We start from the raw sequence: 25214 nt of genomic DNA, 5'->3' as shown, positions 1-25214 counted from the left end.
CCAGTGAACTGCGGGTCAGAGGATGTTTTATTTTCTGACCGGGTGGGTGGTCAAGGTATGGACCTGTAGCACATGGGTTTGTATTCAGCTGATCCTAGGTTGGCCTGTAGAACCGAGCTCTTCTGCTGATTCACTCTGCCCTGCAGGGAGTTCTTGGGTCACTAGTGGATGTCATTTAAAGGTGTAGACTTCTGCTCTCAGGAAGTTGACCCATACCTATTTCTGAAGCACTGAGCTAAGGGTCTGGGATGGTAAATGAGCTTTGGGGCCTGCTGCCAGCCTTAGGGGTGTGCAGTCCAGGGGGAGAGCTGTAAACTTGAGCAGGCAACAGTTCAGGTGGCCCTTGGGCTGATACAAGTTTAAGGGAGTGAAGGCTCCTAGGGATGAGGAGTCAGGAGGAGTTTCACGTGATACAGAGGTTGAGTGAGTGAATGAAACTTGGTTCATTCACTCACTCAACTAGTATTTATTGAGCTGGGAACACAGTAATGAGCAGGTTCCTACTTTTGTAAAACTACGTTTGAGTCTAGGAGAAGGCAGATGGCAAAAAGAGGTCATTTCAGAGAGTAGGATTAAAAAACTTAAAGAGGGGGCACCTGGGTGGCTCAGTCGGTTGAGCATCCAACTCTCGATTTTGGCTCAGGTCATGATCCCAGGGTTGTGGAATCGAGCCCCATGTCGGGCTCTGTGCTGAGCGTGGAGTCTGCTTAAGGTTCTCTCTCCCTCTTCCCCCTTCTCCTACTTGCTCTCTCTAAAAAAAAAACAAACAAACAAAACAAAAACAAAAACTGAAAGATCTAGGAAAGGGAATAGCACGTGCCAAGGCCCTGAGGCAGCAGGAGCCCAATGTGTATGACCTTCCTTCAGGTCTCAGCTGCAACATCTCCTCACTAGAGAAGCCTCCTGTTCATTCTGTCTCAAATGGAGCATTTCATTTCACTTGCTTCCCCCATACCCTGCTTTACTTTTCTTGCTGGTATTCGTAACATGACTTTATATTTTATATTCATCTATTTGTTTGTTTGCTTTCAGTCCCCAGCTAGAATGTAAAGTCTGTGAGATCTGGGACTTTGTTTTGTTTATTGCTGTTTCTCAGGTGCCTAAAACGTTGCCTGGAACACAGTAAATTCTTAGTGAATGCTTGGATAGGCACATAAAAGGTCCATGTGGTTGTGCATAGAGAACAAGGAAGACAGCGGGACAAGATTGAGAGAACGGCGTAGATGAGAAGGAGGGTATGCCAAGCAATTCGGAGGGAAAGTATAAGGCCTCTGCAGGGATAGTGCAAAGACCAGACACATGAGGGCATAAGGAATCATCTAGAAGGCAAACCAAAGAGCCTTCAGTGGAAATCAGAGAGAACATTAACCCTTCTTGTATCTACTACATTGATCCTTCCTCCCTTTCTCCCTCCTTTTCTTTCTCCCTTTTCTTTCCCTTTCCCTGTTATTGAGGACTTACTAAGCCCTTTTGGCACCAGAGATAGAACAGAAAAATAATAAGGTAAGCTGGGATATTTGACTTCAGAGAGAGCAGTAGTCCGTCCCAAAGATTTGGAAGGAGAGAATCCAATTACACCAAAATGCAGGAAACTGAATTACCTGGACAGAAACTTTTATGCGTGTTCCTAGCTATTCTTTGTTGCTTACAGCATTAACATCGACGAGTGGTAATTGGCTTAAAGATGATAGTTCTGGGAGTTCACGTCTGACTCACTAATGCTGATGGACATATATCTATTTATATAAGTGACAGTCAATTATTATGAAGGATTAACATAGCAGTTGGTAAATAAGATCAGTGTAAACATGTAGAAGTCGATTCACATGGATTTAATGAAAAGACCATGGAAATACTTGTACTTACCATGGGAAGAACATGTTTGTGTGTGTATCAGCCTCTTTGACTGGACTTTGCAAGACAAGGAAGAATCGTCTCTTTTCTTTCCCCTCAGGACTAATCCCGGCTAACGGGAAGATGAACGTGACCGTGAAGTTCACACCATTTCACTATGGGATTGCACAAATAAAAATGCAGCTATGGATCTCACAGTTCAACTCTCAACCATACGAATGTGTCTTCACCGGAACATGCTGTCCCAACGTGGCTTTACCGTATGGCTGCTTTGGAATGTCTTTTGTTTCTTCCTAAAATTTGTTTAAAGTAATTCCTAAGTCGCCATTTCTTCCCATTCTTTCTTTCTTGTAGCAGAATGCCATCACAACCGTACGTAAGATGATGAGCTTTCATAAAATACTCTTTAAAGTAAATAATAATGCACAGAATAGCTCTAGGCTTGTAGCGGTAGTTGTTCCTACTGAGAGGGGAAGAGATGACCAAGAAAAGGTGGTTTGAGGAATACTTGCTTTTACTGATTACTACTGCTGGGCTGGTTGAGTTTTGACCTTATGCATGTATTTCACGTATGTACATTACACATTACATACATGATCGTATGTATGTATTACACTCTATTTTATTTTTTATTTTTTTAAGTTTATTTATTTATTGAGAGAGAGAGAGAGAGTGGGGGAGGGACAGAGAGGGAGGGATTGAGAGAGAATCCCAAGTAGGCTCTGAGCTATCAGTGCAGAGCCCGATGCAGGGCTTGAACTCCCACACTGCGAGCTCATGACCTGAGCCAAAGTCAGATGTTTAACCCAGCCACCCAGGTGCCCCTGCACTCTATTTTAAATTTTTTTTAACGTTTTTTTAAAATTTATTTTTGAGACAGAGAGAGACAGAGCATGAACGGGGCAGGGGCAGAGAGAGAGGGAGACACAGAATCGGAAGCAGGCTCCAGGCTCTGAGCCATCAGCCCAGAGTCCAACGCGGGGCTCAGAACTCACGGACCGCGAGAGCGTGACCTGAGCTGAAGTCGGACGCGGATGCTTAACCGACTGAGCCACCCAGGCGCCCCTAATGTTTATTTATTTTTGAGACAGAGAGAGACAGAGCATGAACGGGGGAGGGTCAGAGAGAGAGGGAGACACAGAATCGGAAGCAGGCTCCAGGCTCTGAGCCATCAGCCCAGAGTCCAACGCGGGGCTCAGAACTCACGGACCGCGAGATCGTGACCTGAGCTGAAGTCGGACGCTTAACCCACTGAGCCACCCAGGCGCCCCCCTACACTCTATTTTAAATGTAAATCATAAGACAGGAACAGCATAACTATTTTCAAATTTTCAACATGACATCATTTTTCTTAATGTTTATTTATTTTTGAGAGAGAAAAAGAACACAAGTGGGGGAGGGTCACAAGGAGGAGGAGGGACAGAGAGAAAGGGAGACACAGAATCCAAAGCAGGCTCCAGCTCTAAGCTGTCAGCACAGAGCCCGACGTGGGGCTCGAACTCATGAACTGTGAAATCATGACCTGAGCCAAAGTCGGACGCCGATTGAGCCACCCAGGTGCCTCAATATGACGCTATAATTAGTTGAGTGCCTGCTGTGCGCAGTGTCCATTACAAAGCCCTATGGGACACAGTCTACACTCTGAAGACACTCACAGCAGAGGAGCTAAAAGAAGTCAGGTGTAACAAGTGACTTCAACATAAGGCAAAAATGAAAATGTGCCACATGGGAGGTTGTTTTTTTTTTTTTTTTAACTCATCAGCATTCACAGAGTAAAAGTGTAAAATGAGATTAAGTTTTACTTTGTAACAAATTTTTTCTGAACTTCTATTTCTATTTGACTGTGAGCTTGTATTTTTATATCCCAATATATCTGGTTAAAGTTACACATTTTTCCTAATATGCGTGATTTGTATAAAAGCTAAAGGAAAACTTGTCACAGCATAAGGAAAATCCTTACAGATGTTTTGAAAAGGATAAAGAAATATCTGGAGTTTCCTTTTCACATAGAGATACACATCCGACGTTGACATCATTAAGCATATTGAAAGTAGAGTAACACCCCCATATCAAAATGTGAACGAACTCCATGATTATATATTTATGTCATGACTCTTCCTAAAAATTCAAAGCAGACTAAATCAACTGTAGGATGTTAGCGTGGCCTGCTGAACCCGAATCCCGCAAGTAACCACGGTAGAAATAAAATCATCCTGGCAATGAACAAGTAGCATTGGATATGAGGGAAAGACCATAGTAATTTTTCTGGTATTAGGTAACTGGCCACACAAAATGCTATTTGCCGTCTCATGTCGTATGCTGTGATGTACAAATGGCTTTCTTAAAGACCTCGCTTGAGTGGATTGTTGCTTCCCAAGACATGTTCTTTTTTTTTTTATTTTTTTTATTGAATTTTTTTTAACGTTTATTTATTTTTGAGACAGAGAGAGACAGAGCATGAACAGGGGGAGGGTCAGAGAGAGAGGGAGACACAGAATCCGAAACAGGCTCCAGGCTCAGCGCTGTCAGCACAGAGCCCGACGTGGGGCTCAAACTCATGGACCTCGAGATCCTGACCTGAGCCGGAGTCGGATGCTTAACCGACTGAGCCCCCGAAAGACATGTTCTTAAATATACGAGGGCGTTGTACGGTAGAAGCACCATGCAAATGCAGACATACCTGTTTTTAAACTACTATGTTTTGGTCACCCAGCTGGAATTTAATATCTCATTTAGTATACACTTGATGTTTTCAAGGACTGTGCCTCAAGACCTAAGTATCTCCCCAGACTGTAGATAGTACTAGAACATATAAATTCCACCATGAAGGAAGAAAATTGTCCTGGCCTCAGTGCTCTCTGAAAGATTCATAGGTTGCTGGGTCTTGTTTGGTTTTTGTCATGGCAGAATATGGTGTATGATGGAATTCCTCAAGTTCCCCGAGTAACTCCTTGTTAAAATTTACCATTTTCTTCGACCCCTTCGTTTCCATCGTCAGCCGTTAGATTGCGTGAGGAGACTGTTTTTCCACGCCTTCAAAGATGTGGAAACAAAAATGTTTCCCAATCTTTATAGCAGAGGTGGTGTCAACGCTCTGATGAGATGTGGACACTGGGCCACAACTCACCCCCTGACCCGCTGCCTCTGCCCTGCACGTCGCAGCCCGTCAGTCAGTGTGTGTCTTGCCAAAGGGCATGTTCTCTCAGGCTATCGACCTTTCAAGACACTCTTATGAAGGCAATGTTAAGTTTGAGATTGCTGGTGTGTCCCATGTTGTGCAGTGGGGGTAGGGGTTCAGCACGTGTATTGTGATTGTCAGAGTGAGTAAATGTTAGGGGCGCCTGGGTGGCTCCGTCCGTTGAGCGTCCGACTTCGGCTCAGGTCATAATCTCACAGTTCGTGGGTTCGAGCCCCGCGTCGGGCTCTGTGCTGACAGCTCGGAGCCTGGAGCCTGCTTCGGAGTCTGTGTCTCCCTCGCTCTCTGCTCCCCCCCACCCCACCCCGCTCGTGCTCCATCTCTCTCTTTAAAAAAAAAAAAAAAAAATTAAAAAAAATTAAGAATGAGTAAACGTTAGGGTATTCCTTTTTCTGTAATATCATGGACATAAGTCATTTTGCAAAACAAGTGTTCACATATTGTAGCTTGAAGAAATGCCTCACAGTATTGAACGTGATGCAGTTCTACTACATCTCTGTAGGCACGGTAATAGCACTGCCTATACCTACACGTGTCCAAGACAGTTTTCAGTTGCAGAAAAGATCTCAAATATTAGTCCGAGTTGCTTTTTAAAAGATCTTCCTGGCAGTGCCTGGGTGACTCAGTTGATTGAGAATCTGACTCTCGATTTTGGCGCAGGTCATGATCCCAGGGTCCTGGGATCAAGCCCCACGTTGGGCTCCAAGCAGAGCGTGGAGCTTGCTTGAGATTCTCTTCTCTCTCCCACCCTCTGCCCCTCCCCCTCACGTACACGTGTGTGTGTGTGTGTGTGTGTGTGCACCCATGCACTCTATCTCTCTAAAAAAAAAACAACACTGTAAACAGTGGCCATAATCATTCTTTTACTAGGAAGATAAATCAGTATAAGATTTTTTTTTAATGTAGTAGATTTAGCTATTGAAAACCAACAGCCTAGAAATGAATCACACTAGACTGTGAGAGCATTTTTCAGTGTGTCACATTGTCCTCTTGTTATATTCTTCGAGAAGGTAAAGAAAAGCACCCATTGGTAGACTATTTTGACACATATGATTATACGCTGGTATACTGACATTGCATTTATTTTAGTAGACCACTGTTTTACTTTTTTTTTAATATAAAGCTTTCTTTCTTTCTTTTTTTCTTTCTTTCTTTCTTTCTTTCTTTCTTTCTTTCTTTCTTTCTTTCTCCTTTCTTTCAGTAGGTTTCATGTCCAGCGTGGGGCTTGAACTCCCGACCCTGAGATCAAGAGTTCCGTGCCCTACCGACTGAGCCAGCCAGGCGTCCTAGTAGACCACTGTTTTAGCACATAAATTTATTTTCAGTGCAGATATAGTCATTAATTGACCAAAAGCCATGGTATTTCCAGAAGGAACACTAAAAATAGAAAGCTTGTGGGGCACCTGGCTGACTCAGTCAGTAGAGCATGTGACTCCTGATCTCGGGGTTGTAAATCCGAGCCCCCACATTGGGTGTAGTGATTACCTAAAAAAATCCTTTAAAAAATAGGAACTTTGCGTTGTTGGATCATATACTAATTTAATACCTGTTTTAAACTATAGATTAGAAGAATTTGAAAGATTAAATGCTCCTTCTAAGAGAGTGGATGTTCCTCCAGAAAAGGCGATGACACACATAAATTTTCACCGCCTGCCACCAAAAATAAAGCCCCCAAAGATTAAGGTAACGTGCGCATTACACTCAACACGCTGGAAGGAATGATAGAGAAGCAAAATAAGTGACTTTTCCCTCCTGATTTGGTCCAGGAAATTGAATATCACGACTTGAGATTTCCAGTGGATTTATCAAATCCGTTTGCTGTGGCAACTGTTTTAAACCAAGAACCAGGGAAATTGAAGATTAAAGAATTAAGAGAAGGTAACTGGTCGATTCATTATAAATCAGCCCCTGGCGGAACAGGAAAGAATTATTGCTTGTCACATTTAAAAAAAAAAATTTTTTTTTAATTTTATTTTTACATTTATTTATTTTTAAGAGACAGAGTGAGACAAAGTGAGAGTGGGGGAGGGGCAGAGAGAGAGGGAGACACAGAATCCGAGGCAGGCTCCAGGCTCCGAGCTGTCAGCACAGAGCCCGACGCGGGGCTCGAACTCATGAACCGCGAGATCCTGACCTGAGCCGAAGTTGGACGCTCAACTGACTGAGCCCCCCAGGCGCCCCACTGCTTGCCACATTTACTGTTAGTAACAGCAGCAACGAAGCTGAGATTGCTGTTGTGTTTTGCCATTAGAAATGTGTTTTTGTCTTAGCAAATGATTCTGATTTGACTCTGGTATAATCATCGTTTGCTTCTGCCCTCAGTTTTGGACCAAGACAATGAGATTTCAAAAACAAGACAGATGAAGGAAGCACTGTTTGAACAGAAAGTCAGACAGGACACTTATGAAGAGATGGAAAATCACCTTAAGTGGTAAATACTGAGCAATTATTTATATCAAATGAAAATACAGTGTTTTTAGTAATGGCTTTTTTTTTTTTTTTTTTTTTTAGTAATGGCTTTTTATACATGAGACATGATGAAATGTAACAGCTTTTTGTGCCCTTTTAGAAGTTTGATTATTCCCTCTCCTCCACTGGACCTCCGAAGTTTCCATTAGGACTAAATTATTGCGAGCAAACATGTTCTTTCCTCAGTGTGAGCAGACAGTGGCAGAACCAGGACCCTGCTCCCCCCGGCCACTGCTGCCAGCGTACCATCTCTCTCTCCGCAGGTGCCCCAACTCTTGCCCCAGCATTAGCCCCCTGTGCCCTGGGCAGTGTGCCCCAGGGGCCTTGCGGGGAGCCCAGCAGTGCTGGCTACGGGTTAGGAGAGGCCCTGGGGGGGGGGGGGGGTTCTAAAACTCAGCCGTGAGACTTCTGTCTTGTGCTCCGGCAGTCAAAATAGAGCCCTTTCCACAATTTGTTACCAGTTCATACCAGATGCATCCGTGTGCACAGACTCCACTAACGTCAACTTTAGGAACTCTTGAATTGAGCTAAAAAGTCTTTGAGAGGCCATTTAAGAGTCTTTGAGAGGCCGCCTCGTCCACGCCCCACTTCCACACTTCCTGGACAGAAGGAAGGTGCGCTGAGCCCCAGGGCCCTCGCAGATGCCCCCTGCGGCCCCCCTGCTTGCACAGAGGACCACCCTTAGTTTCTCACGGAAGCACCTCTGCTTCCGCGGCAGTCTGTATCCACGGGCTGCCCTCCGTTAAATGGGAAGAACGCCAAGTCCCTTCAGATCATTTTTTAAAATGCTCTTTCCCTATTATAAGAAATGATCATGTTGTCATTGTCGAAAACCTGAAAAATACATATTTTTTAAGTGTAGAGAAGGGAAAAAAAAATCTCTATAATGTGCTAATGACCACCATTAGCCCTGGTGTATTTCCTTCCTCCCGTGCTTCTTCGCAGCATACCTCAAGTCACATCCTAAATTCAGTTTTGTATGCTGTGTTCTTCACTTCATGTTTTCCCCCAGCTGTTTTTGTTGAAAGCTTTTTAAACCTGCCAGTAACACCCATAGACACTTGACATGGGTTCTTCACACTTGACACTTGACATGTCACCGGTTGCTGACATTATGCCGTATCTACTCCTCCCTCTCCACATACACACGCTTCACACGCATCTTTCTTTGAACCATGGGAAAGTAAGTTGCAGATGTCATGAGGCTTCACTCTTAGGGACTTGAGCGTATAGTTCCTAAGAACAAGGACATTCTCCAACATTACCATAATCACTTCCAAGAACGCTGACATTGATACCGTAATATTATCATCTCCAGCCTATATGCAGATTTACCCGGTTGTCTCAATAATGTCCTTTCTATCTGGCTTTTTGTTTGTTTTTGGAGAGGAAGAATCCAGCATCCAAAGGTCATACAATATGTATTTAGCTTCTAGGTCTCTTCACTCTCCTTCTCATCGTAGCTGCTATTTATTTTTGAACATGTGCCAGCCTCCACAGTCAATACACTCCATACCAGAGTTTTCTAAACCGTGGTAAAATTCACCAAACGCAAAGTTCACCATCTTAGCCATTTTCAAGTGTACAATGCAGAAGTTTTTCGTGTATTCACGGGGCTGTGCAGCCATCACCATTACTCGACTCCAGAATATTTGCATCACTCCAGAAAGAAACCCCATACCCATTAGGCAGTCGCTCCCCAGTCCCCTCTCCCCTCCCCCAGCACTTGGTGACCACTATTGTATCTCTGTAGATTCACGTATTCCGGACATTTCATTTATTTTTTATTTAAAAAAAATTTTTTCTTAACATTTATTTATTTTTGAGACAGAGAGAGACAAAGCATGAACGGGGGAAGGTCAGGGAGAGGGAGACACAGAATCTGAAACAGGCTCCAGGCTCCGAGCCGTCAGCACAGAGCCCGACGCGGGGCTCGAACTCACGGACCGCAAGATCATGACCTGAGCCGAAGTCGGACGCTTAACCGACTGAGCCACCCAGGCGCCCCTGGATATTTCATTTAAATGGAATCATACAGGGGCGCCTGGGTGGCGCAGTCGGTTAAGCGTCCGACTTCAGCCAGGTCACGATCTCGCGGTCCGTGAGTTCGAGCCCCACGTCAGGCTCTGGGCTGATGGCTCGGAGCCTGGAGCCTGTTTCCGATTCTGTGTCTCCCTCTCTCTCTGCCCCTCCCCCGTTCATGCTCTGTCTCTCTCTGTCCCAAAAATAAATAAAAAACGTTGAAAAAAAAATTTAAAAAAAATAAATAAATAAAAAATAAATGGAATCATACAGGGGCGCCTGGACGGCTCAGTTGTTTAAACACCCACCTTTGGCTCAGGTCGTGATCTCACGGTTCATGAGTTCAAGCCCTGTGATGGGCTCTGTGCTGACAGGTCAGAGCCCGGATTCTGTGTCTCCCTGTCTTTCTCTCTCTTTCTCTGCCCCTCCCCAGCTCACACTCTCTCCCTGTCAAAAATAAAGAAACATTAAAAAAAAATAAATGGAATCATACACACCCATATGGCCTTTTGTAACTGGCTTCTTTCATTTAACACAGTTTAAGGGTTCATCTACATCATAGCATCTATCGGGGCTTTGTTGCTTTTTATGGCTGCATACTATTCCATTGTATGGCCATGCAGTGTTTTGTTTATCTGTTTCTCAGTTGATGGGCATTGGGTGGTCTTCATTTTTTGGCCGTCGTGAATAACGCTGCTGTGAACATTCACACACAAGTTTTTGTGTGAGCGCATCTTTTCAGTCCTCTTGGGTATATGCCTAGGAGTGGAATTGCTTGGTCGTGTGGGAACTCGATGTTCAACTTTTTGTGCCACCGCCACACCGTTTTCCGCAGTGGCTGCCCCACTGAACGTTCCTGTCAGTGGTGTAACAAAGGTTCCAGTTTGCCCACATCCTTGGCAGTGCCTGCTTTGTTGCTGCCGTCATCATCGTCACTGACATCTTCGTGGGTGTGGCGTACCAGTACACGAGTCACTCTGGTCCTGATTTCCATTTCCCTAATGACTAGAGATGTTGAGCGTCCGGATTTTTGTTTCATTTATTTATAAAGATCCAGCATGTGTTGCTAGAAGAGAAGCTTCATTTTGTAGAACACATTCTTCATCTCAGCTGTGTTGCTGTAGTCTCCACAGTGTCTGCCCCCCCATGGCCCTGCTCCAATGTCTCAGCACTCCTCTTCCGTTGTAGAGTATAGCTAAGACATTCCATCCCCAAGCCGACCATGGTATTCTGATCGGTTCTGGAAGCTGGTTTTTTTGTTGTTGTTTTTTTTCTCCCCAGGCAGGTGCACCTTGGTAAAGATCATGTGTCTTTAAAATTTAAAAAAGACCTTATTGAAGAGCGGCAAAGAGAATACGCCAAATACAAGGTCAGAATCACTGTTAGTTTGATGTCGCTGATTGCACTCAATAGGTCGAATTCCGGCTATATGCAAGATGCCACATCAGGAGAAAGAAAACTTAAAGTTGGGGGGAGGAAGCTGATGACAAGTTCATTGTTAACCATAAATCAAGGCCGGCCGTAAATGTCACAAGAGACCTCTACTAAGTATTGTGGGGATTTCGAAGCCAGAGAGATGAGAGAACTCATTTAATTGAAAAGCTTCCTGGAAGACACGGTATGATTTTGAAAAGCAATAGAGAGGACAGAGGCATTCAATTCAGAGGGAGGGAAATGCCTCAAATTCAGGTTGGAATTCTGGACATTAGGTGCATCTGTCCTGTATTCTGCAGGGCATGAAAGTAAGGACACAAAGACAGTGGCCAGGAGCCATGCCAGAGCCAGACAAAAGGTCCAAGTCAGAGATGCTCAAGGGGGCTAAGCAGAGAGCAGGAAACCGGTTGAGGGGAGGGAGCCACGGCTAGGTCGCCAAGGCGGCACCTGTGGATTCAGGGAGTGGGGGGTGGAGACGGGAATGGCAGGGCTGGATCACACCCCTGGGCTTGTCATGGCATGAGAGATGTTGTTCCCTGAGGACAGGTGCAGGGGACACCGGGGACAGGCCTGTAATGGCCGAAGCACAGGACACACACGGGCCAGAGGAGATAGGGCTTCGCTTGCACCTCCTGTCTCAGGGGCTCGGACTTTGGTGGTAGGACTTGCAGAATCACCACATGTCCTGTTGGCCTGCCGGGGCTGCCATAGCCAAGTACCACAGAGTGGGTGGTGTGATCAACGGAAATGTATTTTCTCGCCATTCTGAAAGCCCAAGATCAAGGTGTTGGCAAGGTTGGCTCCTTGTAAGGGACATGAGGGAATGATCCCTCTCGTTGGCTTGTAGATGATCGTCTTTTCCCTGTGACTTCATAGTTTCTGTGTCCAGATTCCCTCTTATAAAGGACACCAGTCACACTGGAGTAGGGCCCACGCCATGACCTCATTTTAACTTGATTACATCTTCAAAGACTATCTCCCAATACATTCATATTCTGATGTGACTAGGGGTTAAGATCGCAACATATGACTTTTGGGGACATAATTCAGCCATAACACATATATTTCAGCCTGGGAGTGTGTGCTTCCCACAGTCAGAGCCGCACACAGTGGCAGCATTGGGTAGGAGGGACTGCGGAAAAATAGGTATGTTGTCAGATAGGAATATTTTTCTCGTATAGAATACATTTTTCTTCCTCCATTTTCTTCTTGATTAGTCTAAGTCAAATATCTGAATAAATTTATCTTACTTTTCTTTATTTTTCATGAGATAGACAAAAGAATGTAAAATCATTGCATTAGTAAATCTTAGCATTGGGGGAAGGCACATATTAGATTGGCATTTAAATTTAGGTTGATGAGTAGATCAGTTTCTCCATATGTGATTTTCAAAACAAAATACCAAGTTTTCTGTCCACCCTACAGTGGGTGATGTTTTCTTTAAAGAATTTTTTTTATGTTTATTTATTTTTGAGAGAGAGAGAGAGAGAGAGACAGACAGAGCGTGAGCAGGGGAGGGGCAGAGAGAGAGGGAGACATAGAATCTGACGCAGGCTCTAGGCTCTGAGCTGTCAGCACAGAACCTGATGTGGGCCTCAAAGCCATGAACGGCGAGATCATAACCTGAGCCGAAGTCCAGCGTTTAACCAACTCAGCCACCCAGGTGCCCCTTATTTATTTTTTTGATGATATTTTCTAACTTTTATTTTTTGTATTTTTTTTAACATTTATTTATTATTGAGAGACAGAGACAGAGCATGAGCATGGGAGGGGCAGAGAGAGAGGAGGCAACACAGAATCGGAAGCAGGCTCCAGGCTCTGAGCTGTCAGCACAGAACCTGACGCAGGGCTCGAACTCACAAACCACGAGACCGTGACCTGAGTCAAAGTCGGACGCTCAACCAACTGAGCCACCCAGGCACCCCTCTAACTGTTTTAGAGATGAAGGTGATACAGATATGGCACCACCAGGTCAATGTGACCGTTAGGGCTAGAATTGCCAGCATTTGGTGGACGGGCCAACCCAACTGTGCATTCGCGTGGCAAGTGTGCTTAGTGAATACTCACTGTCTGTAAGATTCTGCTGGAGAATAAGCCACTTTTCCTGCCCTCAAGAAGGGCACAGTCCAGAAGGGGCAGAGAAACATGAAGGGATGATTTAAAAATGTACCAACTGCAGTAATTAAAGGGTAAAGAAAGGGAGAAGATAGGATGATTCCTAGGTATCCAGCTCGATGCTTGCTGGCGATTTTAAATGACATCCCAAACACCAAAGAAGGAGGAAGATGAAAATTTCAGTTTGGGACATGTTGTTGGGGCGACTGGAGGGCATCCAGGTGGCGGCTGAAGGAACAAGTCTGCCTCAGCAGAGAGGTAGCCACTAGACCACAGAGGAGCCTGGTGACCTGGGGAAAGTGAATGGTGCGAGAAGCTGGTAACTCAAGACCGGACGTCTAGAGAAGCTCCTGATTTGAGGGAAGAGCAGCGGACGATGGAGAAGACAGAAGGGAAGTGGTCAGGGAGGTCAGGAGAAACGGACAACGCTGAGAAAACCGATGGGGGAGAGATCCAGGATGGCAGGGCCTGAGAAGAACCCATGGCGTTTGGCCATTCGGAGGCCTTTGTTTGCCTTAGCGTCGGCAATCCTGGGAGACAGGCGGAGGTAAAAAGCCAAATTGCGATTGCCCGAAGAATGTATGGAAGCGAGTAGATGGTTTCTTGAAAAGTTGAGATGAGCAGGGGCGAGGAGTCAGGGCCTGGACCATTAGAGGGGGATGAGGTGTCTAGGAGGTTGGTTTCTGAGTTGGCAGACTCGGGCATGTTTGTACACGGAGAGCAAAGAGCAATCCCAGAAGAAAAGGCTTCTCTGGTCCAGGAAGCAGAGACAGCCGTGAGCAGGGGCTGGAGAGAGGCCTGCAGAGAGTAGTGAGCGTCCGCAAAGGTGCCCGAGTAGAGCAGGAAAGGAGCCATCACACCCTTAACAACACCCACCAGGACCCTGAGCCCCAGTGCAGGGGGACTGTTGCAGAGACCCTATTCTGTTGTGTCCGGGAGATTTCATCTGGCAGCCGAATCCTGGCAGGTGACCCAGCGGCAAGGAACACCTGGAGGCCCAAGGCAGGTGGCAGAAAGGCGAATGAAAGAGAGCTGGAGGGGGCTGTGGAGGGAGCGGAGGGAGTAGGCATTCTAGCAGGATGATGGGCTTTTCCTCGGGAGATGATCAATGATAGTGAATTCCAAAATGCGCATTGGAAATAAGTAGAGTCTTGATAAACGTATAATACATCACCCTCCTCTCTCTTCTGGCTACCAACCTATTCGCCATTCCCTTCTTTAAGGTGCTTATTTTATTTTATTTTTAGTCATGGTGGGGGTCTGGTGTCTCCCCCACAAAATCTGTATTTTGAAGCTAAGGTCCACAGTCAGCTCCCAGATAGGTTCACATCAGAGCTACACAGCTTACCCCCTGGTGACACTAATACAGTTCTCTTGTTTCTCTTGTTAGTGTGGTGATCAGAGTACCTTTCTTTCAGTTAGGTCTTTGGAAATGATTGCAAACAGGGGCGTCTGGGTGGTTCAGTCAGTTAAGCTCTGACTTCGGCTCAGGTCATCATCTCTTGGACTGTGAGTTCGAGCCCCGAGTCGGGCTCTGTGCTGACAGCTCAGAGCCTGGAGCCTGCCTCAGATTCTGTGTCTCCCTCTCTCTCTGCCCCTGCCCCACTCACACGCTGTCTCACTCTCTCAAAAATAAATATTTAAAAGGAATTTTTTTTAAATGATTGCAAACAGCGTATGCACAAACCAAGCTAGATTTAGAAGTCACTTAAATAATAAAAACCCAGGTAAAAACCAGTAAGTTTTTGCAGTGTGCACAGTCCCCTTTTCCCCGAAAGCAGGTGTATGTGGGGATATCAATCCAAGCCCAGCCAGCCAGCCTTCCTGGGAGTGCCCCAGTGTCCCGGGGCTCCTGGTTCAGGGGAAGAAGGAGGTGAGGGAGGCGAGCAGCCTGGGGGGACACTTCCTCCAGGGAAGGGGCAGATCCCCATCCACCTGCACCGCCCAGGAGAGGGGGAGGAATTATGGGGCCTTTGTTGAACCTGATGCTGAGATAATCCACTCTGAAGAGCTTGAAACTTTACTGAGACATTAAATTTCTTTTAAATGAAATCTCTGCACTCCCGTAGTTACACGGTTTTCTAAAATCCTTTCTGTGAATTTTAAATGTCTTGGAAATGATTGCCAGATTGCACTCGTTATGAAAACAAAGTGCTGGGTCCGTGCGTCTGTAACCAACCCCTGTGTTGAAACAGTGAGTGTAATTATAATGGTCACTTGAAACTTCTGTCAGGCTCCCAGCCAGACCTCATGGTAGGTGTGGCCGATCACTTGATGAGTTGCTGTCAGTTTGAAAGAGATGCAACATTGTGCGCATTTGTATTCAATTTTAATATTTTTGTTGATTAAAAAACCCAGCTAGATAGAGGAGATCCCATTTTGGATGAGGAATTTCAGCGCCTCAAGACAGAAGTCAGCCACAAACGGGTTGTTCATAATCTGGAAGAAGTAGGTAACTTTCCTTTATTTGGGACCTAATTTTTGGTAGCCCTTTATGATGCTTATTTTTATTTATTTATTTATTTTTAAATGTTTATTTATTTTTGAGAGAGACAGAGACAGAATGCGAGTGGGTTAGGGACAGAGAGCGAGGGAGACACAGAATCCGAAGTAGGCTTCAGGCTCTGAGCTGTCGGCACAGAGCCCAACGTGGGGCTTGAACCCACGAACCATGAGATCATGACCTGAGCCGAAGTCAGATGCTCAACCTACTGAGCCACCCAGGGGCCTATAATGCTTATTTTTAAAACACTGAATAATTTTATAGAAACACTTCCACTAAGAGAGGCTTGCTAACTTTTAATTTACATTTACATTTTAACGTACATTTTCAGAGTGGTTTTTTTTACTACATTTTTGCAAGCGAAGCATCAAAAGTCATTCATTAATATTACCCTTGAAATGAACGGCTTTAAATTCTTTGGCTCTTCTCTGCCTCTCTACTTTCTCCTTTTTGGATCTTTTTTTTTGTTGTTGTTTCCCTTTGCTCTCTAAGCCCCTCTGCAGGTCCTCGAGGTGGGTCCCAGGGCCTCGTTCCTTGCCTCCTGCATGACAGGAAGCCAGAAGCCAGAGTTGTGGTCCCAGCTCTACCACAGAGTTGGGACCAGGGAAAAGCCCTCTTAGCCTCTGTGCCTCAGTGTCCTCAAACATAAAAAGGGGACAGTGACCCCTCCCCCTGAGAGTCCTCTGTCATGTGATAGTGTCTGGTTAAAACCCCCAATTTTTATTTATTTTATTTTATTTATTTTTTTAAAACCCCGATTTTTAATTTTGAAAATGAAAACAATTCTTAATGTTCCCCACCCCCATCATTCTCGATTTTTATTCCTGGGTTTGCCACCTCTGGATTTTCTTACCTCTTTTCTTCTCCCTACATTTAATCTGGCCACAAAGTCTTGCCCATAGCTCTTCCACGAAAGCACACGTGAGCTCAAGCCTTCGTGTCTTACCCTCAACTATTCCAACAGATTGTTCATATATCTGCCCATCCTCCCTGCCCCCTGCAGCCCACTGCATATGCCAGTGTGAGGCCGATTCACTGTTTTTAAGTTTATCTAAGTAATCTTTATACCCAGCCTGGGGCTCGAGCCCACAGCCCCGAGATCAGGAGTCTCACACACACTGCCAACTGAGGCAGCCAGATGCCCTGAGACTGATTCACGTTTGATGCCTTTTTCTTCATAGCGTTTCCCTGCTCAAGAACCCACAGTGCCTGAGGTTCTGGCTGGCCTCAGTGCACCCCCAGACACCCATTCCTCCCAGTCTACACACTCTGTGCCACGACATGCAAGCACTGTGTGGTGCTTGAGGACGGGGCTGAGCAGAGCACTCCTCCTTCTGCACTGGGGGGGGGGGGGGGGGGTTGGGGGGGGTCATAGAGTCTGTGCCTCTCAATGTGGCAGTGCCAGCACCCACCACATGGGACTGATTGCTCTGCAAGTCTCTTCCTCTTCAGGGTTGCATGTATTTGCCTGAGCTTCTCTAGACTCTAAAATTTCCTTTAAAAAAAAAACAAACATTTATTTATTTTGAGAGACATCGTGAGCAGAAGACGGACAGAGAGAGACACACAGAATCCGAAGCAGGCTCCAGGCTCTGAACCGTCAGCACAGAGCCCAATGTAGGGCTCAGACTCACCAACTGTGAGATCATGACCCGAGCCGAAGTCGGATGCTTAACCGACTGAGCCACCCAGGCGCCCCTAGACCGTAAATTTCTTAAAACCCAAATCGCAAATCCCACGTTTGCTGCCCCCACCCCCTGCAAGAAGTCTCTTTATTGCTACATACACTTAAAGTGCTGAATAAATGCTCATTCAGTAGCAGAACAAATAAATAATAACTTGATTTGGGATCGAAGTCTTTATTAAATGCTCATGCCTGGAGTTAAATAAACGTTTTTATTAAATTCTCATGCCTGGAGTTAAATTTTAAGTCTAAGATGTGCCTGTGTTCTGTGTTCACAGAAAATCAAGGAATTGCATCCTAATTTTGACCCACTTATTAATAATACTTGGGTCAACAGGTTCAGGGCGCAAAGGCGGTTTCAACAAGCAGCCCACAAGGTGAGTCCCAGCACCAGACGGAAATTTCAATTCGTGTAGCCCTCAGCACAAGGAAATCAAGCAGTGAATTTTTTTATAACAGCTTTATTGAGGGATAATTCACATACCATAAAACTCATTCTTGGTAAAGTAGACAGTTTGGTGGGTTTTAATATATTTACAGAGTGGTACAGCCATCACCATCCAAACTCAAGAACATTTTTTTAAAAGTTTATTGAAGTATAGCTGAAATACAATGTTTTATTAGTTTCAGGTGTACGATTTGGCAATCGACAATTAATTTTAGAACATTTTTTATCACCTCAAAGAGAAACCTGGTTCCCATCAGGAGCCCCTCTCCATCCCCCAGTCCCTGGCAACCACTGGTCTGTTTCTGTCTCTATGGATTCACCTCTTCTGGACATTTTTTTTTAATGTTTATTTATTTTGGAGAGAGAGAGACAGAGACAGAGTGTGAGTGGGGGAGGGTCAGAGAGAGAGGGAGACACAGAATCCGAAGCAGGCTCCAGGCTCCGAGCTGTCAGCACAGAGCCTGACGCGGGGCTCGAACCCACAGATTGCGAGATCATGACCTGAACCGAAGTCGAACCCTCAACCGACTGAGCCACCCAGGTGCCCCTCGAGCAGTGTTTTCAGTGTGGACTGATGACAATCTAGGGGGAGACAGGCAGAGCCCGCTGATGGGTGACCTGTGCGTCAACCTCCAGGGCCCTGTAGGGCTCTGCATGTGTGAACAGAGGTGGCCCCAAGATGCTCCAGTGTGGGGAAGAAAGTGGTGGAAAGAGGCAGCACAAAACTGTCAAGGGACAAGGGCACAGGTGTTGACAATGGGCAAACAACAGTGAGACTGGCCAGGCTGGCTTCCCCAGCAGCGGGACCACACGGCCTTTCTGGGGTGAGCCCTCCAGTGTGAAAAAGTATTGTCAGTAGTCATGTGCTTTGCTCTAAGTGATGGCTCAGTCTTTCCCTCACTCCTCAGCAAGACTGTCAGCTCAATGTACAAATATGCACCCAGTTTGATGACTTCTTGCCATCTTCCTGGATCGGCCACAGCCCCGTCATCCCCTGCCTGGACCAGGGCAACAGCTCTCCCTGCGTCCAGTGCCCCCATGGCAGCCGGACTAGCATTCCCAAAACTTAAAGGTGACGACACCTCTCCCCTGGTAAAACCCTCCAGAGCCTTCCCATTGCAATCGGAATGAAGTGCACAACTGTTGTCCAGGCCAAGGCCACACTGGACTTCTCTCTGTCCCTTAAATAGGTCTCCTTTGTTCCTGAAACAGGATCTTCATACTCGCTGGTTCCTCTGCTCTGAATTCTCTTCCCAGTTCATTCTCTCCTCCTCATCAAGTCTGAGATCAAGCCTCACCTCCTCAGGGAGGTCTTGCTTAATTATTCTTGCACCAGTGGCCAGACGAACCCCCTTTCCAGTCCCTCGGTCATGCCCTTGTGCATTTACTCTTTTATCATCTTCATGGTATTTATCCTGTAGATTCATTTAAATGTTTATTGTTATCACCCCCCCACACACACACACCAACACACACACACACACACACACACACACACACACATACACACCTAGAACATCAGTTCTGTGCAGGCAGGACAATTGTTTGATCTCATGGTATCTGCAATACCTTGAACAGAACCGGCCACAGCACTGGCACGTCGTACTATTTATTTGTTAAATAGAGTCCTTTACAGGATGGAAAGGGGTATTAATCATGGAAGGAATGGTCCTTTCAGCCACAGCTTTGTGCACAGGTAGCACTCAACCTCCAGTAGCAGGTGCTCTGGGTGCAAAGCACAGTGATAGACAGTTAGCATTGACCAAAATCCACAGCCCTGTTCCCACACAATCGTCTATTTATTTGCTCCCTCCACTCTGAAAATAACACGGCGGGAGCATTATTATTCAGATACACTAAAAAGAAGGAATGTGGGACTAGTCATTCTTTCCACTCTGGAAATAGAAAAACAGGGCTCATAAATTGGGTGGGACAAGGCCAGATGACAACTTGGTCTTTGTTTGTGTTCAGGCAAGTCAACATGGCCGAGACCTTGAAGTCCCTGGGGCAGCGTGCCATTTTCCCTGTGAAGTCTGACTTAGATCCGAGGCCTCAGCCCTTAGCGTGGTTGGGGAAAATGAATTAACTCGTACGTCAAAATGAGCATGTACCAATTTAATAATCTGAAGCTGTCCCTTCTCACTCCAGATCATGGTTCATCAGAGGTTACTCGTTATGCTGAGTGCTATTCATAACATGGACAGAGAGACCATAATCAGAAAGCTCAGCCAAGGAAGACAGACAATAACATCAGGTAAAGCACAGCTGTCAGGTGCAACGATGCTTCGGCCATAAGTTCTCTGAACATGATTCTTCTGTGTAATGAGGTTAGCTGCATAGAGGTAAAACAGTTTCATAAATCACATCCATTAGGGTTTTGTTTTGTTTTGTTTTGTTTTTTATGGCCACCGTAACAAAGCGACACAAACTTAATGGCTGAAAACAAACATAAATGTATTATCGCACATTGCTGGAGGTCAGCAGTCTAAAATCAAGGTGTCAGTGGTGCTGGCTCCTTCTGGAGGTTCTAGCCGAGAGTCTGTTCTGGTCTTTCCAGCTTCCAGAGGCCCTTTCCTCATACCACTCTGACCTCTTGCTTCAGTCGTGACATCTCCTCTGACTGTGACCCTTCTGCCTCCCTCTTACATGGATCCTGTGACAACATTGGGCCCACCTGGATCACTCAGGACACTCTCCGCATCTCAAGATCCTTAACTCAATCACACCTGCAAAGTCCCTTTTATCGTGTAAGGTGATGGAGTCACAGCTCCCCGGGGAACTGAACGTGCACATCTTTTAAGGAGACCACCTTTCAGCCTACCCAGGACATGAATCAGACTTCCCCACCAGGTTTGGTTGAAATGCCCAACTGAGAGTTAGCAAGTCTGACCAATCGGGTCAAGTTGTAACGTCCACAAAGGCTGGGCATGGCTTGATCTCTTGTGTGCCCTCTGTTCTGTCGGGTCATCAGAGAGACCGGGGTAGTCCATATTTCTACTTGCTGACTGAGTGGCTGCATCTGGTGCTGTCTCAACCTACCATTTGCACAAAAAGCTTTTTATCTCATATCATCTTTGCTACTTAAAGGCATTCCAGTCCTTGGATACCCGAGTTGACTGGGCTGTTGGAGCCATGCTCTCAGTGGCTTCTGGGAGTCCAAAAGCTGTGTCACCGTCTTCTTCATTTGCGGCTTGTTTGCAGCCCCACGGGCAGGCCCCTATCCTTCCAGACCCTTCCTGCCCTCCCTAGCCTGAGGCCTCCGAGCCTGGCTCTTTGTTCTTCCTCTCCTTCAAGATCTGGATAGGTGTTTTTTTCAAAATATTTTATCGCATTTTAATCCTTTTTTTTTTCTTCATCCAGTGCTGTTTATTGAGTCCATTATCAGAGGAAGAAAATACTTGCCATTTATCACAAAATAGTGGGCTGGGCTTCACCACAGGAGGGTGTGGTCTGGGGGGCAGCAGGTGTGAGGCTTGGAGTCCTACAGAGGACAAGCAGCCTGTCCAGACCTTCACCATGGACACACCCAACAGTCATTGGGCATGTCCCCAGCAGTATCCCATTACTTGTCGCAGGCAGGGCCCCCAAATCAGAGCCAGGGAGAGACACACACAGCCCCAAGGGAGGGAGAAGCCCCGGTTCTTCCTCCCCTTCAAGATCCAGATGGGTATTTTGTTTTTCATAACATTTTATTGCACTTTAATTATGCTTTTTTCTGGGGCCCCGGGTGGCTGCGTCAGTTAAGCATCCAGCTCTTGGTTTGGGCTCAGGTCATGATCTCAGGGTTTCACGAGTTCGAGCCCCACATCGGACTCTGCTCTGGCATCGCAGAGCTTGCTTGAAATTCTCTCTCTCCCTCTCTGTCCCTCCCCCACTCGCGTTGTCTGTCTCTCTCAAGTAAATACATAAATAAACTTTAAAAAGAAATTATGTTTTTGGGGCACCTGTGTGGCTCAGTCAGTTGGGCATCAGACTTTGGCTCAGGTCATGATCTCACAGTTTGTGAGTTTGAGTCTCGCATCAGGCTCACTGCTGTCAGTGCAGAGCCTTCTTGGGATCCTTTGTCCCCCTCTTTCTTTGCCCCTTCCCCACTCATGTGTGCACGTGCTCTCTCTCTCTCTCTCAAAAATAAATAAAACATTTTTTTTAATTATGCTTTTTTCCCCTCCTATATTATTTTGATGTCCGATATTGATGTTTCTAATAAAGGAACTCTTCAAGTATTGTTTTGTTTTGTTTTTTAATTTTTTTAAATGTTTATTCTTGAGAGAGAGAGAGACAAGAACTCCAGTGGGGGAAGGGCAGAGAGAGAGGGAGACGCAGAATCCGAAACAGGTTCCAGACTCTGAGCTGTCAGCACAGAGCTGGACTCGGGGCCCAAACTCGTGAACCATTAGATCATGACCTGAACCGAAGTCGGACACTCAACTAACTGAGCCATCCAGACACCCCCTTTTTTAAAGTATTGTAAAGTTTACCTGTTAATTATATATGGACCCATGTAAAATGTCTTCATGGTTTTTTTTTTTTTAGTTTTTTTTTAATGTTTATATATTTTTGAGAAAGAGAGAAAGAGAACATGAGTGGGGGAGAAGCAGAGAGGGAGGGCGACAGAGGGTCTGAAGGGGGCTCTATGATGACAGTAGAGAGCCAGATTTCAGGTCTCGAACTCGCAAACTGTGAGATCATGACCTGAGCCAAAGTTGGACGCTCAAGCAACTGAGCCACCCAAACGCCCCTTCATATGTCTTTTTTTAATATGATCTTTTTCTTTGCTGACAAGGACAAAGAATATTCATTAGCAGTCCTTTTGTTAGGAATTATAGTTTTTTTTGGAGGTAAAAAAATGAAATTTCTAAAAATTGGAAAAGGGGTGAGATAAAGAACTAAAGAAAACTACAAATGGGACCGTATGCATAGACTTCTATTCTTTTCTTTTTTTTTAATTTTTTTAATTTTTATTTTTTAATGTTTATTTATTTTTAAGAGAGAAAGAGAGACAGAGTGAGATTAAGGGAGGGGCAGAGAGGAAAGAGAGGGAAACGGAATCAGAAGCAGGCTCCAGGCTCTGAGCTGTCAGCACAGAGCCCGATGTGGGGCTCGAACTCATTAACCGTGAGATTATGACCTGAGCAGAAGTCGGATGCTTAACTGACTGAGCCACCCAGGCGCCCCAGACCTCTATTCTTTTCCACAATGGCATGCAGCACGTATCCACTAAATACCACGTATCCACTAAAATACCCCAAGAACTCCCCCAAAGTGCTCTTTTGTTTTTCACCCACAGATAAGAATTCGTCCAGACACCTCCTGTCCCAGATCAGTCGAGATGATTATTCCAGCTCGTTCTTTGTCTCACCCAAGAAAGTGCTGCCCTTCGCCTTCCCATCCTACAGTCCTCCTCAGAGCTCCAACGAGTTGGTAGGTGCTGTCGGGCTGTGGGGTGGGGACGGGGGCGCGAGCAGATGCTTGTTGGGCAGATACCAAGGCAAGCCGTACCTCAGTCTCTGTCCCTTCACCTCCCCCTAAGAAGCTCCCAGGGGACACCTGTGCTCAGGGACTTGTGACCAGTGGGAAACCAGGGATCATCTACTGCCGCCTGCCCGGCCCCTAACACACATGTGCAGAACTCCCTGGTAATCTGCACTGGGTGGTTTCCAGCCTGGAAGCCAGCAAGAACCCCTCCGGACAGCCCGGGGAACCGGGCCTGAGAGCAGAAGGGCAGGTGGAGAATCCGAGAAGGCCAGGCCTGGGGAGGTGGGCCCCATTGCATGGGCAGTGGGGCAGCCAGGGACGGGTGGCCCCGGGATCTAACACTCTAAGCCATGAGACTCTCAATTCTCTCTGTCTCTCTCTCTCTCTCCTTCTCTCTCACTCTCTGGAAAGAGGTGCGACAGTTCATTTTCTTGCCTTATGGGCATGATGATGCATTAAAATAAAAATAATAGCTGACTCTTACATTGCACTTACCATGAATCAGGCAGTGCCTGAAATGCCTCACTTGTAACAGTTCATTTAATCTTCAACGAATCTATGTGATAGGCTTACTGTTTTACAGAGGAGGAGGAAACTGAGACACAAGGTCATATGGCCGGTAATAAAATGTAGCCTAAGTTCATGTCCTTAGCAATAAAAGGCATCTTTAATTTGATGCTGAGGGACACCTGGGTGGCTCAGTTGGCTAAGCGGACAACTTCGGCCCAGGTCATGATCTCACGATTCGTGGGTTTGAGCCCCACGTCGGGCTCTGTGCTGATAGCTCAGAGCCTGGAGTCTGCTTCAGATTCTGTGTCTCCCTGTCTCGCAGCCCCTCCCTGCTCACACTCTGTCTCTCTCAAAAATAAACATTAAAAAAAATTTTTTTTTAATAAATTGATGTTGAAAGTGCACAGGCAAATTATTTATTTATTTTTAAATTTAAATGTTTTTTATGTTTATTTATTTTTGAGAGAGAAGGAGAGACAGAGCGTGAGCAGGGGAGAGGCAGAGAGAGAGGGAGACAGAGAATCCGAAGCAGGCTCCAGGCTCTGAGCTGTCAGCACAGAGCCCGATGCGGGGCTCGAACTCACGAACCACGAGATCATGACCTGAGCCGAAGTCAGACGCTCAGCCGACTGAGCCACCCAGGCACCCCTAATTTTTTACTTTTAAAGAATAAGCTTGCCATTCACATCCTACGATGTACTTTACACATTGCCGGTTCATCTACTCAAGAATTGCAGGACTGAGTTTAGAAATTACATGTGTTTTCTGCATTAGATAATTAAATGACCTAAAAGATCAGACTACAGAATTCCTAGGGAATAATAAATCGGTGATTTTCAAGCATTAATAAGCACACTTAATAATTAGTGGGGTGCAAAGGGTGAGAGGGATGAAGAGATCACTGTGCTGTGGGGCGCATCTCATTATTTTTCAGTAGTTCCCATCTCACACATTCCATCTGGCATCTTAGTCCTACAAAGACTTCTCTGCCGCTCAGGGTTGATGAAAGAGTGCTCAGCACCCCAGTTTATAAAGAATTGTATAATTGATTCCATAGATACTTTATCTCATCAATTCTTTTTTATTACCATCTTTGAAATTGGGAAATGTCTCATAATGGATGGCATGTTAGCATTGCATCGGATTCATTTCATGATGGTGTCTCAGATTGGGTGAAGTACAGTATTTATCGAATGTCCATAGTATGTCAGGCAGTGTTCCAGGTTCTCTGGGTGATGGAGGCAGACAGCATGCAGGAAGGTAATGCTTTGGGGATCAGCCCCTGGGGAAGGGAAGCAGCGGGAGCTGGCATAGGACAGAGAGAGGAGAACCGCCCTCCTGGGCAGAGGCCTCAGCTGAACTTGCGAGGGGCTCTGAAGCTGGGGCAGCGTGAGGCCACCCGGCATTTATACCTTTGTTTCAACTTGAGGTTGTAGGCAGGCCTCCCTGGGTGGGGCACAGGACCTTGAAGGAGGCAGTTCCCTTCAACCAAAGCAACCCCTGA

General features: G+C 45.9%; 1 protein-coding gene across 4 annotated transcripts in view; it reads left to right on the top strand.

Moving 5' to 3' along the window:
• The window catches only part of CFAP221 (cilia and flagella associated protein 221), a 104471-nt gene that overhangs the window by 48683 nt on the left and 30574 nt on the right, over nucleotides 1-25214 (top strand). For all 4 annotated transcript variants that reach the window (XM_042954213.1, XM_042954214.1, XM_042954215.1 and 1 more), the window contains 9 exons: nucleotides 1955-2114; nucleotides 6613-6733; nucleotides 6817-6928; nucleotides 7373-7481; nucleotides 10823-10910; nucleotides 15449-15538; nucleotides 17556-17654; nucleotides 19874-19979; nucleotides 23013-23146. In XM_042954213.1, the coding sequence (XP_042810147.1) occupies nucleotides 1955-2114; nucleotides 6613-6733; nucleotides 6817-6928; nucleotides 7373-7481; nucleotides 10823-10910; nucleotides 15449-15538; nucleotides 17556-17654; nucleotides 19874-19979; nucleotides 23013-23146 (1019 nt within the window). The remainder of the gene's footprint in view (nucleotides 1-1954; nucleotides 2115-6612; nucleotides 6734-6816; nucleotides 6929-7372; nucleotides 7482-10822; nucleotides 10911-15448; nucleotides 15539-17555; nucleotides 17655-19873; nucleotides 19980-23012; nucleotides 23147-25214) is intronic.

This window comes from Panthera leo, chromosome C1 (assembly GCF_018350215.1).
Source record: "Panthera leo isolate Ple1 chromosome C1, P.leo_Ple1_pat1.1, whole genome shotgun sequence".
Classification (NCBI taxonomy): domain Eukaryota; kingdom Metazoa; phylum Chordata; class Mammalia; order Carnivora; family Felidae; genus Panthera; species Panthera leo.
This window is presented reverse-complemented; position numbering and strand designations above follow the sequence as displayed.